An 18,029-nucleotide genomic window follows, 5' to 3' on the forward strand; every position below is an offset into this window, starting at 1 on the left:
CCTGCTTCACGTATTCTATGCTTTCTCTGTTTTCTCCAACAAACAATTCTCCCCTTTTTTTCTGTTCTTCCATTCCACCACCTGTTTTTTCTTGGGTGGTACTTAGCATTTCTCTAACTATTCTGCATACTTCTAGCTTCAGGTCATTGATAACTTCATTCCTGAATTGGTCTATGAGGCTCTCTATATGGTGCCTTATGTGTATTGGTGCGGTGTCTGCTATTGCCTGTTTCTCAGAATTGGGGGCCGAGGAGCCTTTCTTGTTGCTGCCTCTTCCCATGCTGCCTCTTCTTCTCTGTTCTTTATATATGCAAGCTTATATAAGAGGCCCAGCTTCTCTCCTAGTCAGCCACAGCCTGATCGAATTGCGCCAGTTAGGTGTTCCCGCTCACCACTGCGCACCAGGCAGCCCACGCGGGGCCCGCCCCTCCCGGCCACCGTCAGGCTCTGGGATCTGGGTTGGGACAGCCTACCAGGTCCACCGGCAGCGTCACGCAGGCCAGGCACTTTTCACCAATCCCGCCCGAGAGGGGGATGTGTGGCTGGAGTCGCCACCGCGCCCTGCTCCCGCAGGACTGCTCGGGCCCAGAAAGTCCTCTGCTGGAGTCAAACTGTGGTAGAGTGTCAGTTTCTCTCACTCACCTCACCACAAGTCAGTGCACGCCTCGCTGCCGTTCACAGATTGCCGTTCTCAGAGCTTCCGCACGTCTCTCTCCTTGCTGAGCCACTGTAGAGGCAGCCAGCCGCCGCGAGGCGGGAAACCCAAATCGCGGCTTACAATGGCGCGGGGTCCAGCCTCCACACCGAGGCCTTTCTGTTCCTGTTTTAGCACCAGGACTGCATTCCAAGTTGGTTTCTCTCAGCCCAGTTCGTTCCTGAGTCAGCAGAGCATATCTCCACCTGCTTATGTCTCCTTAGTCCGCACCATTCCTGGCTTCTGAGCCGAGTCTTTCAGAGAGCCTCCGGTAGTTGCTGTTATCTGTCCGCCATGTTTGAAAAGCTCCATTTGTGCTATTTTAAAAATGATCTTCAGTTTATCCTCGATCATCTAGTAATTACCTTTCACCATGCTTGGTTATGTTTATGATTATATTTGTGCCAAATTAGCTAACGTGTTTTTCAACTGGATGTGCTGCTGCTGGCAACTAGTTAGTGACTAGAGGCCATGGATGTTATCACAGATCGCACTAACGCATAGGCTAACTTCTCACAAGAAAAATTATCTGGCCCAAAATCTCAGTAGTGCCAAAGTTGAGAGACTGTTGTAAAAACAAGATTTAGCTTTTTTTCTATGGAATTGCCTGATGGATCCTAGTTAGCTGAGTTTTCAGTTGAGGCCCTCGTGGTGTTTGTTTGTTTTTAGTTTTATTTTGTTTTTTACAACTGAGGATTGAGCCCAGGGCCTTTATCCTAAACCACACCCCCCTACACACACACACACACACACACACACACACACACCCTTGTTTTAAATTTTGAGACAGCATCTGGCTAAATTGCCCAGGCTGGGTTGGAACTTGCAATCCTACTTCAGCCTCCCAAAGTGCTGGGATTACAGGTGTGTACTATCACACCTGGAAGCAGCCCCATTTCTTTTTCTTTTTTTTGGGGGGGGGAGTGGGTACCTGGAATCAAACTAAAGGCCTTGAGCTTGCCTGGCAGGCACTGAACCACTGAGCCCAGCGGCCCCATTTCTTTCTTTCTGTCAGCAGCCCCATCTCTAAAGGAGGTTTTTTTCTAAACTAACCATTAAAAAGTTTTATATCAAAGAAAAGCCTTTTAAGAAGTCCTTTCTGCGCCTTCCTCATAATTTTCAAAGTTGATTTTATAATTCAACATTCTTAAGTTGTGGTTTGACACAGTAAGCCTTTTTTTCCTATTACCTACAATTATTTCAACCTTAAGGTAGACTTCTGTTGTCACACTTGAATCAAGTTTTTAAATTAAAATAAGGCTTCTGGCATCAAGACATAGTGAAGCTATGCACAGACCCACAAACCTGAATTCCCAGGTACTTTCTCTATAGCCTTTGGTGGGAGAGTGACAATTTCCAAGTCAGCATGGACCTTAGCCACAGTGTCAACATAAGGGCTAGGAAGGTAGCTCAGTGGTGGGATGCCTGCCGAGCACCGTGCTGCCTGGAGTTCAGTGTCCAGCACAGCACAAACTAACAAATCAAAAAAAGATGGGCTAAGTAAACAGCTCAGTGATGGAGATCAGGCTTAGCATTTGTCTTACTTATTTTCTGGACCCTGAGACATAGTACCTGACACCCACAACCTAGCAGGACAGGTTTATTTTCACTTATGGTATAGAAGCTCAGTCCATAGTGGGCTGATTTCAAGGCAAGGCAGCACAGCGGGGGGCATTGCAGAGACTTGTTCATGGCACTACAGGCAGGAAGCAGAGTGTGATTCAGGGAGGCAGGAAGGAGATAGAGAGGTCATCATTAATCCACACCACACCTAAGTATCATGCCTAAATGATCCGATGACCCTTCCAAAGCCCCACCTAGAGCATATAAAATTTTGGGAAGACATCTAGATAATAAACTGGTATGATGGCATACCTTAGTCCCATCCCAAGGACCACATACACACAAAATACACATTTTGGTACAATGTTATTACACAAGGAAGGTAAAACATTGCAGAAAGTGTTGTCTTTCTATTTTTCTTTTTTTTCTTTCCTTCCTCTCATACACCCTCCCTCCTTTTCCTCTTCCTGTTTCTCTTTTTCTTTCATTTTTTGTGGTGTTGGGATGGAACCTAGGGCCTCCAACATGCTACATAAGTGCTCTACCTCTCAACAGCATCAAAACCAGAAACAATATTTTTAAATTTCCAGCAGTATTGTATGGTTTGTGCTAATGCTAGAGGTTTGGTTTTGTTTGTTTCTGGTACCGGGGATTGAACTCCTAACCTCATACTTGCCAGACAGGCACTTATAAAATTGTTATGTCTTTCAGTGATAGGAAGACTTTTCAAATACTTACAAAAGCAGGAGCAACACAGTAGAAGGTGCTCAGTGTCCTGGATTATAAGAATTAATTGGTGTAAATGAGACAAACTTCAGGTATAGTGTTTACCCAGTGAGACAATGCGTTCTCAGGAGCTAGTGGCTCAGGAAGCATTTGTATGGGTTAACTAACAGGTCAATTAATTGATAGTGTGATTGTTTGGGAAAGCTCACCTCCACAGCTCTTTGTTCCTGCTCTTTTGGGGAGGAGGTTTTTTGGCTTTTCTTGCAGTGTAGATTATGAGTTCACAATCATTTTCAACCTGAAGTAATTCTGAGGGGCTGATTGGAGCAAAAATCCAGCAAAAATTTCTGAGTAGCCAAATTATGTTATAACCTAAGGCCCCCTAACTATTGCGCCGTAAGGTCTGTTCTGTATAAGCCCACCTGCTGCTTCCTCTCCCCTTCTCCCTTCAAATCTAACTAGGTTAAGTTTTAACTTCCTAAAGGCCATAAAACAAAGGCGTGAGGTAATAGCTCCTGACAACCCCCTTCTCTACCCGGTAGCCCGTCACAAATTGTGTTAATTACATTAGATTGTATTAGATTGTACATTCTTCACAAAAATAGCTTCGTTTGTATCATAGCAATACCTGTAACTTGGCCTTACTGTAAATATGTGTTTTCCTTTCCCTCTGGGCAAAGGATTGATATGTTAATCAATGCTCTCCTCTGTAAAGAATTGTAAAATCTTACCTAATTGATATGTTAACCATTTTTGCCCTCTACAAATAGAACAGTTGTGGTGCTAAAGTAAGGTAACTAAGGTTGTTAATTGCTGTTAGACTTTTCTATTCTTTGCTAAGAAAAACAAGATTTCTTCTTATCTAAACTTGCTAGTATGCAGGGAGACTTGCAATTGCCGTTTCTGCTTTGTAGTGGTCACACCCCCATCCCCCTCCTTACATTGTGTGACCAGCAGCTGTTTGTGGATTTACAAGATAAAAAGTCCTGACTTTTAGCTGTGAGGCATGCAGTCTTCAAATTGGCTCCCGGAGACTCGTTACCAGGCCTGGATTTTACCTAATAAAGCCTTTGCTTCCCAAATTTTAATTTCTTGCTTCCTTGAATTTCATACCGGGGTCTGAGTTATCACAATTACATAAAGTATTTCTCTTGCTCATTAAAAAAAGTCAACAATCTAATAAAACATGGAAGCTGTTACAGACAAGAAATATAAACAGCCAATTATCATGAAAAATAATTGAACTTACTTGTAGTCAAGGAAATATAGATCCTTGTACATTCATCAGATGGGTAAAAATAAAAGCTTCACAACAACTAGTATTGGTATATGTAAGACAAAATGAGTTTTCTTGTAAAACTAGTTGAAGCAAAAAAATTATGTTTGGGATTTTAATGAGGGCAATTTGACATATATTATGATTTTTACAATTCACATTTTTTTTCTTTTATTTTAGACTGGGTCTCATTCTGTGGGTCAGGCTGGCCTTAAACTCATGGGGATCCTTCTGCCTCAGTCTCCCAAGTGCTGGGATTACAGGCATGAGCCACCATGCCCCTTGTTGGTCACATTTCTTTTTTTTACACTTTTTTTTTCTTTTTTCTTTTTATTGGTACCAGGGATCGAACTCACGACTGCCTGCTTGCAAGGCAGGCGCTTATGCTGCTGAGCTAAATCCCTAGCCTGTTAGTCACATTTTTTTTTCTTTTCTTTTTATTTTGAAGGTAAAAGAAATACAACAGAACAAGACAGAACAAAGCCAATTGAGACAATGCGGTAAAATCAGTACAGTACTTCACAGCAGGTTACTGGATAACAATAATAGGTACCATAGTATATCTTGTTATCTTCACAATAGATGTCTAGCCCTTTAGGTATAGTGAAATCAAATCAAAGATAGAACATTATAAAACCAATCAAAAGAGAGTATTGAGTAGAGTAAAACAGTTAATCATAATGAAACAAAACAGTGAAAACAACATTTGCTTTCAAACAGTAGATAGAAGGAAATCCCCCATATTTGCTATATTGCATACAGTCATCCTCCCCAGAGATGCTCAGACCTCTGTCCCCAGGTGCTAATGGTGGGGTTGGGTTGGGATGTTTGATTGCCAGCCCATACACCAGTAGGCTCACAGGAGATGCTGACTGAGTCTCCTCCTGGCTCAGGCCAGAGAGAGGCGCTTCCAAGAAGGTGGGCAAATTGCTTCTTTGTGCAGCCACCTGGGTTCCACCATGGCCGTACCGGATCTCTAGTCACATTTCTTAAATCATCACTCAGTTTTTAACTATCCTAGAAACAGTTTACACATGTACACAAGTGTTATGGTTTGGGTCTAGATGTCCTCCAAAGCCTCATACAGTCATGGGGAGCAGGCCTCTAGAAATTGTGATTATAAACACACACACATGCATGCACACACACAAGAAACTGTGATTAATTCATGGTCCAATACTGGGATTAGGGGACTAATAAGGGACAGAAAGAGTCTTGTCTGCACACTCTTTCCTGTTGCTCTAATTGCTTTTGCTGTCTTCCACTGCCATTAATTGTTGTCCTTCTGCCATGTGCCACCCTGCCTTGATGCCAACTGAGTATGAAACCTCCACAAACTGTGAGCTAAATAAACCTTTTCTTCCTTAATTTTGGCCTTCTAGTGTTTTGTCTCAGCAACAAGAGCAAAGATAAGACAAAAAAGCACACACATTCTTTAACTAGAATTCTGGTTGTTTTAATTTTTTAAAATTTATTGCATTGAAGATTAAACCTAGGACCTTTGACTGAGCTACATCTTGCCTCTTTTAATTTTTTATTGTGAGACAAATTCTTTTTTTTTTTTTTTTTTTTTTTTTGTCTTTTTGAGACAGGGTCTCGCTATGCAGTTCAGGCTGGCCTTGAGCTCACTTTGTAGCCCAGGCTGGTCTCGAACTTGCAATGATCCTCCTGCCTCAGCCTCCCGAGTGCTGGGGTTACAGGCATGAGCCACCACACCCAGCTTGTGAGACAAATTCTAATTTACTAAATTGTCCAGGGAAGGCTCAAACTTGTAATCCTCCTGCTTCAGCCTTCCAGATGATTCCAGGGATGTATATAACACCCATTCTTCTTTATGTGTAAACAGTAAATCAGAGCCACATATGATGGTGCACACTTGTAACCCTAGCAGATCAAAGTACAAGGATTAGAGAAGTTTTGAGTTCATCCTGGGCAATTTAGTGAGACTCTGCTTCAAAATAAAAAGGGATAGGATGCTTTCATAAGCCCTCCTTCTTTGAACAATCTGTAGGTAGTGGCTGCTTTTTTTGCACCTGAAATTTGTAGATCTGAGTCTTTGTTTATCCCTTTTAATAGTTAGCCAACTTTTCCTACATTTCTAGTTTTAGTGTTGGTCTCTGTCTCTTGTCTAGAGTAAATTAATTATTCAAGAAACAAAGATCAGTGTGGAGCTGAAGGCTTATGAGAGAATGGAAAATGACTTGCTATGAAGTTGGACAATAAGATCTACACTACAGGGGCACCGCAGGTCAGGTAAACATATTAGGTTATATTCAAATGTCATAGCAAATGATTTCTAGCAGAAAATATTGCCCAGTTCCCAGTGGAGCCTACCATTAGTAGGGCTGAATCGATGTGAAGCCTCAGAGAGGCAGAGAAAGAACTGTGAGGTTCTGAGGGGACCTGAATGTATTTTAGGAAGCAAGTTAGGAGATCACTGAAAGGCAGCAACTAGATCCCTTAATGTAGCTGATAAAGAAACTGAGGGAGTTCAGAGCTGGCACAGACCCCCATTTGGGCAAGGTTACAACTGTCACAGAGAACTCACGACTGAAGAGACCCTGGACCTTCATGCCAAATTATGTCTCCACCTGTTTTTAAATTTTTTATTTGGATGGGAAGTGGTGGCACACACCAGTAATCCTAGTACCTAGGAGGCTGAGGCAGGGGGATCACCTTGAGCTCTAAGACAGCCTGAGCTACATAGCAAATTTAAGACCAGCCTTGGGCCAAGGATATAGCTCAGTGGCACCATGCCTGCCTGGCAAGCACAAGGTTGTGAGTTCAATTCCCGGTACCTAAACAAAACCAAACCAGCCTGAACTACATAGCGATGCTCACAGTGTTGGGACTACAGATGCATACACCATGCCCCTGCACAGAGATGAATTTTTGTTCAATCACAAATATGTCACACTGCATTGGTGTATATAGACACTTTGTACATTGTCCTTAAGATGGGAAATGCTCATGTTTGTTATGCCTTGTGATGGTAGATTTTTATTTAGGGTTCTTAAAGAAAACCTTCATCAACAAAAAGATTAGAGATATAAGTTCAAAAGGAAAAAACAAAATCACCTTATTGGAAAGGTAAGAGAAATGGGAAAGCAAAATCAATTTATTGAGAAAAAGAGAGAAAATAAATAGATAGGTAGCTACCTACCTTGTCGGAGTAAGATAAGGAACCCTGAACTGGCACTTGGGGGTCTTTGTTCTAAGTCTGTTTTATTACATGGCAAGAAAGGGATCATCTCCCCTGAGAGCTGTTATGACCTGACCATTTGGGCTCTGAAACCCCTGATTTGGCCACTGCCCCTTCCACTGCCTATGTGTATATTTTTGGAGAAGTGCTTCTGTGGTCTCTTGGCACTGTCCAGGGACTTATCTTGTGAGATACATAGCAGAGTTACATTCAAGGCTGAGTTTGTAAAAAGGATACATGTGTATTTTAGTGTATTAATATGGTGAGGATAATAAAATATATAGGTACCTATATACATGAGTGTATGTATTTCATACACTGTGAATTCCTTTTTTATTTTAAAGAGAATAAAAACCAACAAAACAAATCAGGACAAAGCCAATCCAAAACAAAGCAGTGAAACTGGTACACAATTTCAAAGCAGAATGATAGATAGGAAATCAACAATGACTGCCATAATATATCTTGCTATCTTCCCAATAGTTGCCCATACCATCAGACTTAGCAAAATCAAACAAAACAAAACAGACTGAAGCCAATCAAACATAACATTGTATAAACAAAACAATAAATTGGAACAAAACATTGAGAACAATATTGCACACTGTTATCTTCAAAGTAGTTGCTCAGGTTACCAGATGCAGGGATAAAACAAAACAGTAAAATGGAATAAAGCGTTGGATTTCAAAAACAAGACAGGAGGAAATCCCCCACAGCTGACACAGTGCACGCTGCCTTCCTCCCAGCAGGTGCCCAGACCACCAGCCCCAGGGCTACAGTCAGCCAAACACTACAAGCATCAAGCTCTTCCCTTCCCCTCAGTGCTATGTCTCACCGAGTCCTCTGATTCTCTTCTGGGTTTTCAGCCCACGTGCTAGTTGAGCTCATGGGAAAGCTTGGTTTTTCTTCTAGTTGAGGCTCTTACCAATCAGCATAACGGGGCCTGCTTCATGGAAAGGCGTAGTTTCTCTTCTCTATACTGTGAATTTTTATTGCATAGTCTTCCCTTCCCACTTCCTTTTGTACTTAATTAGGTAAGGATGAAGAAATGTTTTGTGCTGACATGAAAAAAGCCTTATCTGGGGGCTGGGGATTTAGCTCAGCTGCATCAGTGCCTGCCTTGCAAGCAGGCAGTCATGAGTTTGATCCCTGGTACGGATAAAAAAGGAAAAAGACCAAAAAAAAAAAAAAAAAAAAAAAGCCTTATCTGTGCTGTTTGTCTTAGCTATTGTCTAGCAGGGGTCTAAATCTATTTATCAGAAACCCCACTGGGGCCCTTTAACTTTCCCTGCATGCCCCTCAACTTTTCCCACATGTTCTATTCTTTCCCAAACCAAGAAAAACACATGCTACTCAATAAAAACAAAACCTATACACTAAATTAATTAATTCTGTATCCTCACATTTTGTTTTCTACTATACTGGGGACTGAACCCAGGGCCTTTTACTGAGCTACATTCCCAGCACCCCTCTTTTATTTTAAAATTTTGAGCCAGGTCTCACTAAATTGCTAAATTGCCTAGGACAGACTTGAATTTTCAGTCCTTCTTCAGCCTCCCAGAGTGCTGGTTTTAGAGGCACCCACCACCACAGCCAGCTCCAAATCCAGTAAGTTCCAGAAGACCCTGATTAGAGGATCCATAGCCAAGAAGAGTCTAAGATGGTACCCATCTAAGTACTAATTTAGGTTTGCAATGTCTTCATTACTTTTCTCTCATTGCCGAAACAAAACACTCAACACCCAAAATTAAAGGGGAAAGGTTTATTTAGCTCAGTTTGTAGAGATTTTGGTCTGTAACCAGCTGGCTCCAAGGCAGGGTGGCCTGGCAAAGCAGGGCAGGCAGATGGCAAGTGGCAAGCAAGTCCAAGAGACTTTAGCAGCCTCTTTCTGCTCCCTTTATATTCTGTGTAGGCTACTAGGGTTTCAGCTGTGTCAAACCAGTCATTGGACTGATTTAGTAATCACCCACCCTTAATTCTAGCATTGTACCATGAGTCAGCCACACCCTGGGAGATCCAGCCAACTCTGAAGAAGCCCCACCTGTGGCTGCATGAGGGTGTGGGGACATCTAGACAGAAGCCATAATTCAGTAATTGCTTCAAATAGTAACCTACCTGGTTTGATAACTTTTCAAAGACCAATTATTAACCCTGTGGAATTCAAAAGGAAACAAAGGACCTACTTTTTTTCAACTTTGGTATATTGCACTAAATCAAAGGAGAACACTAAAATGGCTCTACATTATGAAAATCAGGTTTCTTTAGGTAATTTTCAAAGATATCTTGAGATTTATGGGAAGGCTTAAAGGCACTTGATTGCTTTTGGACAAATCTATTTAAAGTTTTTTTTTTTTAATTTTTAACTTTTTTATCAGTACCAGGGATCGAACTCACAACTGCCTGCTTGCAAGGCAGGTGCTTATGCCGCTGAGCTAAATCCCCAGCCCATAACAAGGTCCATTTCTTGAGCTTCCATCATTAGTATTCACCAATTACATAGAATTTACATTATTTTTGCATTTTTATCTTTTGATTCCTTACCAAATACTCATATAAAAAAAAAACCAACTTACACCAGAAATGATTATAAGACAGAATGCACAAAATCGTTTTCTTTTTGCTACATTATTTTTTTCTTTTTTTTTGACAGGGTTTCACTATGTAGCTCAGGCTGTCCTTGAAGTTGCAGTCTTCCTGCTTCGGCCTCCCAAATGCAGGGATTACAGTCCTGTGCCACGGCCACTTAAAAGCAAACCCATATAACGTAATTCATAAATACTGCTCTCAACTCTTTTCTGAATTTATGTATAGACAGCATTTTGAGTGTTTACTGTTTGCTTTATATGTGCTGTTTCAATCCTCTGGTGGATCAGATTATACCATTTTCATTTTAAGAATGAGACAATTAAGCAAGAGATTTTCTCTTTCCTTATTTATCCCCATAGGTCCAGTATAAATTTTTCACACAATTCAGACAGTAAGAATTTTTTTTTTGCAGGAGGCATAATGAGTCATAGTCTCGCTATGTGCTGGGGATCACAAATTCACAATGGCTAATTCTGCATACTTCCCCAAGGGATAAAATGGAGGTTTGGGATTACTGGTACCACCCATCTGAAATTTCCCATTGACTCTTCTTAGCATAACACCAATTAAACCCTCTTGAATAAGCCAAAAACTATATTCTAGGTCAAGATCCTTCTTAGCATGAGATTATCTGTGCCTGTCAATCCAGATTGGATGCTGGTTTTACAAACCAACTCAAGATTTTGCTTTATTCCTTCCTATATTGGATTCTACTTCTAGATATTCTATTTTACTTTTTCTGGTTTATAATTTTACATTATGAGCTGGGCTTTGCTGAATTGCCCAGACTGGTCTTGAACCCTTGGGAGCAGGACTATAGTCAGGTACATGCCACTATGCCTGGCTGACTGCTGTTCTTTATGTTTGAGACAGGCTTTCACTAAATTGCCTCAAATTCATAATCTTCCTGCCTGAGTGGTGGGGGTTACAGATGTGTTGTCAATGTAATGAGCACGTCTGGTTGCATGAAAAGGTTTGAGAGCTTACATATTCAAGAGTTTTATTTTGTTGCCACCTATGACAGTATACTTGGATAAGTCATTCATACGAGCCTTTGAAGGTAGCACCCCATAGAATCCTAGTTTTCAACACTGCTGATAAGCATTGAAAGCCAGTGTTATCTATCCTTTTGTCATTTGGCAACTTTTAGGAGATTCTGTTTCTGGTGTCCTAAAATTGCATGGTGGTACGTGGTACGTCTTCATTGTCCTAAATCAGTAACATTTTTATGATCTTGAAACTCTTCACCAGGTATATTTTCTTATATTTTTAAATAAGTTTATCCACAGCCCCATTTTCCCAAATTTTCCTTTTAGTTAAGCATGATTACTACACACCTATGATTCTAGCACTCTGGGAGCCTGAGGTAGGAGGATCAAAAGTTCAAGACCAGTCAACTAAGTTACCACCTTAGTGAGACCTGTCTCCATGTTAAAAGTGAAAAATGGGCTGGAGATTATCGCTCAGTGTGACGGCCCAAGGTTCAGTCCCTACTACCACTGACAAAATTCTCTTCTTAGACTCTGACTTGTGTATAAACTTCCTGAATCCATCTTTTTATTTCTTCCCTTCACTGTATTATTTTACTAGTATCCTGCCCTGATTTCTAGAAGTTATCTGAGTTTATTACAGTCCTTTGAAATGTCCTGATTTTTTTTATCTGCTTTTTGCGTAGAGCTAAAGAGATTTTTCCCGTTTCCTGGTGATAGTTGGCTGTCTTTTTTGCGAGGACCTATCTTCTCTCTCAGAAGTTATTCAGTTTTCCCATAAAAAGATCCTCCAACATCCTGCTTGTTGGGCACATATCCTGCTGTTGGTATTTTAGAGCTGAACAAGGACAAGGAGCCAGAAAACTCATTTATATAGTAAACACAATCTGTCCCTATTTTCTAGACAACATAGCCTTAGTAAAGAAATCTACTGCTTCCTTTTAGGGTTGGGTTACTGTTAAGAGTAACATCAGCCTCCAATTTTAGAGGACATAAATATTGCTTAATTTGGGGGCTGGGGATTTAGCTCAGTGGCATAAGCACTGCCTAGCAAGCGCAAGTTCCTGAGCTCAACCCCTGGTACTGGAAAAAAAAAAAAAAAAGAAAGAAAGAAAAAGGCTATCTTTTCTAAAATATTGCTTAATTTTGCCAAAAACCTCATCTCTGAAGCCAGTGCTACAGATAACAGAGCAGAGTAGAATTTTTGTAATAATTGAAGGACATTCAAAATATTCTACTATGGTAGTGGATTGGTAACTGGTGATGAACTTAAACTTCAACTGAACTGAATCAGCACGGTGCTGAGTCTACCTGAGGACTGTTGCCAGCATAAAAAGGAGACCTGGGGAGCAAGAGTAGTGCTGTGGGTTCTCCTAAGTGTTGGTGTTGGAGCTGTTGGTTCTCCTGGAGGAGCTTGTCATGTTGGCTCCCTTGATCTGAACTCAGTAGTTATCATCAAAGGTGCTTATGACCTTATTGCTGAGAATCACCGTAGGGGAGCTCTGATCCTTGAGCATTGCTCCCTGGCTCTGGAGGGGAAGATATGTGCTGTTGTCTCCAGAAGTTTGTTTTGCTGGTTTCCTGACAGGTATTTGGCTGTTCTCATTGTTGGAGGACCTTAGGACCTCACTGTCACTGAGGATGGCTGAGGTACTTTTCAGGAGAGTCCTGGTCCTTAGTTTGAGTGTCACTTCTTGGCTCCGGCACAGAACCCTCGGCTTGCTGATTCTTCACTCCGCTGGTATAGCCTTTCTGGCTTCCACCATTGACTTTTGGGTCTTCCCAGCGCAGATTCATGAAATAGACTTTCATAAGTCTTTATCATGAGCATTAGGTTTTCAACCGGATTCATGCAATTATTACCATGGAACCCAGGCCCTTGGCTGCATTTTCTAGGTCATTAGTGCTATGGACAGATTTCTTGTTCTTTCTTTGTATTTGAGTCCCTGAGTGTCCTTAAAAATACTATAAATTACGTATATGTAATTGTTCTTCTTGCAAGTTCTGACTACAACAACTATAAATACTTACAGGTTTTAAGTTTGGTTAATCTCTTGCCATAGATGAAATTTCAAAAAAAAAAAGTGGGGGGACCCTATTCAATTGAGACATACTTTTTTTTTTGGAGATAGGGTCTTGATTTGTAGTTTAGGCTAACTGAAATACATAACAATCATCCTGCATCAGTCTCCTGAGTACTGAGATTTTGGTATGTACCACCATACCTGGTGACATACTCATTTTAATTAAGGCTCTTAAAATTCACAGTATTAGAGCTATGCTCTTCAAAATCTAAATACAAGAGGGACGAGAGAAAATGCATTAAGATTATTGTCCTTCATAAAGAAACACAAACAATCTTGGCTCACCAATTTTTTTCTACAACTGCACATGCTTGCAAATTGGATACAACCAGCATCGTTGAACAAATTCTGTGATCATAATTGTGGAATGAATTACATTTGTGAACCAAAGTACTACTGTAATTGCTTTTAGAAATCATCACTCTCTAAAAGGTTTTCTGTTTCAGTTCCTATAAACACATTTTGTTTTTCTAAGTCAACTGTAACTTCAAGAGCACCCTATAGTACTAAGTAAATCTAACAACTTTGTAAATGCAATTTAGCCCTTTTCAACTGCTTTTTAAAGTGGAACAGAACTATAATGCACATATAGAAGGCAGATGAATAGAGGGATAAATAGGAGGAAAAGACTAAAATGTGAATCTCATTTTCAATAAACAGATGATACTAAGGAAAAAGAGACTAGTCTTATAATTAAGTGTGCAGAATGCAAATTCTCTGTAGTATTAAGCTATAATTTGATGCAAATTATCATTTCCAGAATAAAATTTAAAGTAAATAACAACATGGCTAGACCAAAGTGAATAAAATTCTCACACACAATAATCACTGCAAGAAGATCTCACAGGTTATAGAAAACATAAAGGAACTTTAATATCCAAACAGGGTAAGGAATTCTGGATTAATGACCCATTAAGAGTGAATCACTTTAGGTTCTTTACAGTACCAGAAAGTAAAATCTGAATGCATATTGCAAAGAATAAAATCACTTTAAGAACTTTAATCTCCTTACCTGAAACTAATACCAGTATAATTTTTTGGACTGAAAAATCTTTAAATGATTTGCTTTAACATGAAGATTTAAATCAAAGTTAGTAATGTTTCTGAAATGTGCAGTTGTTCAGTAGTAACCTTTTCATCATGAATACTGGTATCACTTCTCAAAAAGTAGTCAATGTAGAGTTTAAGATTTATACAGTAAGAAAATATATTGGCTAATAAAAACTATTACTTGAGAGTGAAAATGAAAACTGTACTTCTAGTCAGATTACTTTTTCCCAACAATTCACCCTACAGTCCATGAGATATACAGCAAATAAAATCTTTTTTTCTAAGAGAAAAAATGAGGGTCCTAAAATAGAATCTTAAGTCAGAAGAACCTAAAAATAGCTTCCTGATTATTTTTTTATTTTTGAGTATTTCATTTAAGCTGCTTTTGATTGCATGCCCTGATTTATAGAAGTTAACAAACAAGGAAATAAAATTTCCATGTATTCTAAAATTTTACTCATCTTCCATAAAGCAACTTTTAATGTATTAATACTTAAAAATACACAGTGACTTAATGAAACATCAGTACAACTGCATAGAATCGAGCTCCAGAGAATGATATACTTAAAGCTGTCTTTCTTGGGCTCTGGTTTAAAATGTATTGGCTTAGAGACCAGCTTAAGTGTCCTTTGCTTCTACCTGGAAGATACACGCAAAAAGGTTTTAGGATTTCACAGGTCTTTGTTGTTCTTATTGTTATTGTTAGATAAAATGCTGGGAGTTCTCTGAAGGTGTTAAAAACCATCAAACACTCAAATATATACTCTAGGGACCCTTTGCCTCTGTAAGTCAAGGAAGAAGATGGTTTCTGACCTTCACTGAAAATAAAAGCAAAACTAAAAGACTCTGAAATGTACCAGAAATTTCAAAGCTAGAACAATGCCATCAAAGAGTAAGTATCTTAATGGTTGGAGGCCCCTCTCCCAAATTGGGAACTCCAAGAGAACAGGTACCACAAGAATCAAAATGATGATTGCACTGAGGATTTTCTTCTTTGAAGGCTATTTTAAGGAGGTAGGATTTTAAAGTTTTTGTTTGTTTATCTTTTGGCCTCTGAACATGTAAAAAATGCTTTGCTTGGCTGGTCCTTTAGGGTAATTCTGGAGTTTACAATGAACCCCAAGCCTGACATAAGGATATTCTACAGTTTCACAGCTACCACTTATTTGTACACATTAAAATTCACTTGATTTACTCTTTTAAAGTAAATCTAACTAGAAAATGGAAAATTAAAATATTCCTTTACATACAACTTTGTGTCTCAAAATTCTTGAAAAAACAAGAGCAGATGACTTTATACTCAAAAACTACCAAAGTATGTATTTGATATTCACATGCAAACAACTTAAAACTTCTAAATCTCATGTCAAGCCTCCACGATGCCTTTAAGAAGGAAATGACATACAAAGTTTGCTAAGTGTGCAAAATATTAATAAATTGAGAAAACATTTTACATAATGAAATAATAACATGTAAATGTAGAAGCTGACACATGGAAGTAACATGGCAAGAACTTAATCACATTTCAGAGATTTTCTTTAGTAACAAGGTTTGTTTTTACAGTTCCTGGTATACAGCAAAGTTTATCACAGAAGATAAAAATCCTTTTAAACAAATCCAACAGGGAATTCTTGAGGCACCTTCTCATATAAAACACAAGATGAATACAATTATCAACCCATCTGAAAAAGCTTTCAATCTAGGTGAACATCATTTTTTCCGTTTAAGTGTATTTTACAGAACTTTAATAAGGCAAGACAAATTTCTGAAAAATGTAAATACAAAATGATGTAAACTAATAATTTATATTTTAAAAAAAGCCTAAAGGGTTAACAGTGGAGATGGGACTGCTCAAACAATGCATTTTTTAAAACCTAAAACAGAATTGTGCAGAAGCTGAAGATTGCAAAGTACTTCTAGACTTTGCAGTTTTGGTTTTTCTTCTTCTTCCTCTTCTTTCTCCTCCTCCTCCTCCTCTTCTTCTCTTTCTTTACATCTTTATATTACATGTTTTAAATCATATCAGGAATGCAAACTAGAACTGCATACTACTTTAGTGGAAAAAAGTTCAACATTGTGCAATTTTCTGCCTCTTACTTTTAAAAAAAGTGGCAGCAATCCCTGCATTTGTATTTGAAACAAGGATCTGAGAAACTTTATCAAAACAGGTAATGAAGGCAAAAATTGGCAGACATCCAGCATCTTGTTTCTTTTTAAAACAATGTGGATGATAAGTAATTTCATGATTAAAAAATGAATCTTTTAAATAAATACATTGTATCTGATATTTGCACTGACTGATTTGATAAATCTTTAAGTAAACAACGGCTTCACTACACTTCTGGTAGCCTCAAGCCACTGGCTTCAGAGTCTGCAGTCCCTTCTCACTGGGTTTCATACCCTGCTACTCGATACCCCGCAGGCTGATTAGGCAGCATGCTGCCGTTCTGGCCCTGAGGCGGAGGCGGCTGTACTCCGTAATTCGGTCCCATCCAAGGTGCAGAAGACTGTGTCTGACTGGTAGAGGATATGGAAGAAGCAGAGGGGCAAGGAGACCCACTGGTTAACATGATGCAATCCCAAAAGCAAGTAAAAAATACTGGAGAAGTGGGAAATGTACTTAATAAGCAACACTACTTGGGCTGGGGTTTAGCTCAGCAGCACAAGTGCCTGCTGGGCAAAGGCAAGGTCCTAAGTTCAATCCCCACCACTCCACTACCAAAAAAAAGAAACACTACTATGCCTGGGAAGGTAACGGTACAAATAAAAGCTTTTGAAAACAAACATCCCCATACATTTAATTAAGGCAGTTATATTTTCTGACAAATACAGTTAAAAAAATACTCTTAACCTGTTATATTCATTCCCTCTCAACTCAGGAAAACCATCTCTCATCTCATCTCATCTCTATCTGGACATATGATGGGTGGAGTTCCTGAAAGGAACTCCATCATTTAGTACAACAAAACTAGTGTTTATGTTACTGGAAGAAATTAATAAATTAGTATATGTAAACTCACAGATTTTACCGTCACGAGATAATTTTTTTTTTTTTTTTTTTTTTTTTTTACGAGATAATTTTTAACCAGTGAAGTATTTTTATTTCCAGCCTGTTTTTCAGAAATGTAAGTAAAATGGTGTACTTCAGGGTGCACAACGAAGCTTGCCATCCAGGAGGAAGCTGAGTGTACGTCTGTGTTCTGGTGGCCAGAAGCCACATGGAATGAGGTTTGTTAAATGCTAACAAATGCTCTTCCTTTGGAGAAAGTATGTGTACCCAAGAATAGCCAAGGAATCATTAATCATGCAAAAGGCTTAACAACTGTTAAGCACTTAACTGTCTTACTCCATTTATTACCAAACATCACCAAAATTTGTATGACCCTGATTATACTTTAAGGCAAAATATTTCTAGGCAAAAAACAAAACAAAACAAAACAAAACATTTTTTTTGAGACAGGGTCTCATTATGTAGTTCATGCTGGCCTCAAATTTGCATCAAACCTGCTGCCTCAGCCTCGTAACTGCTACAGCTGCCAACATGCCCAGTTTCTAAGCAAATTTCTAATGAGAAATTATTTACAACTATGAATTAAAAACTACTCTGCCAGACGTGGTGATGCACGCCTGTCATCTCAGCACTTGGGAGGCTGAGGCAGCAGGATTGCTGCAAGTTCGAAACCAGCCTGGGTTACAAAGTGAGCTAAACAAACGAACACACACACACAAAAAACAAAGTGAGCTCAAGGCCAGCCTGAACTGCATAGCAAGACCCTGTTTCAAAAAGACAAAAACCAAAACAACAAACCTACTCTAAATTAAAGTCTTTCATAGGTTAAGAGTTATATTTTACTGTACA

The 18,029-nt window shown here is 39.3% G+C and overlaps 1 protein-coding gene across 15 annotated transcripts in view; it reads right to left on the reverse strand.

The window, feature by feature from the left end:
• Positions 1 to 13,968: 13,968 nt before the first annotated feature.
• Positions 13,969 to 18,029, reverse strand: part of Tia1 (TIA1 cytotoxic granule associated RNA binding protein) — a 34,037-nt gene continuing 29,976 nt past the window's right edge. For all 15 annotated transcript variants that reach the window (XM_023564794.2, XM_013151587.3, XM_023564795.2 and 12 more), the window contains one exon: positions 13,969 to 16,687. In XM_023564794.2, the coding sequence (XP_023420562.1) occupies positions 16,555 to 16,687 (133 nt within the window). In that variant the 3' untranslated portion in view covers positions 13,969 to 16,554. The remainder of the gene's footprint in view (positions 16,688 to 18,029) is intronic.

The sequence above is a fragment of the Cavia porcellus genome, unplaced genomic scaffold, assembly GCF_034190915.1.
Source record: "Cavia porcellus strain 051 isolate PalLab524CR breed Dunkin Hartley unplaced genomic scaffold, mCavPor4.1 scaffold_18, whole genome shotgun sequence".
Taxonomy (NCBI): domain Eukaryota; kingdom Metazoa; phylum Chordata; class Mammalia; order Rodentia; family Caviidae; genus Cavia; species Cavia porcellus.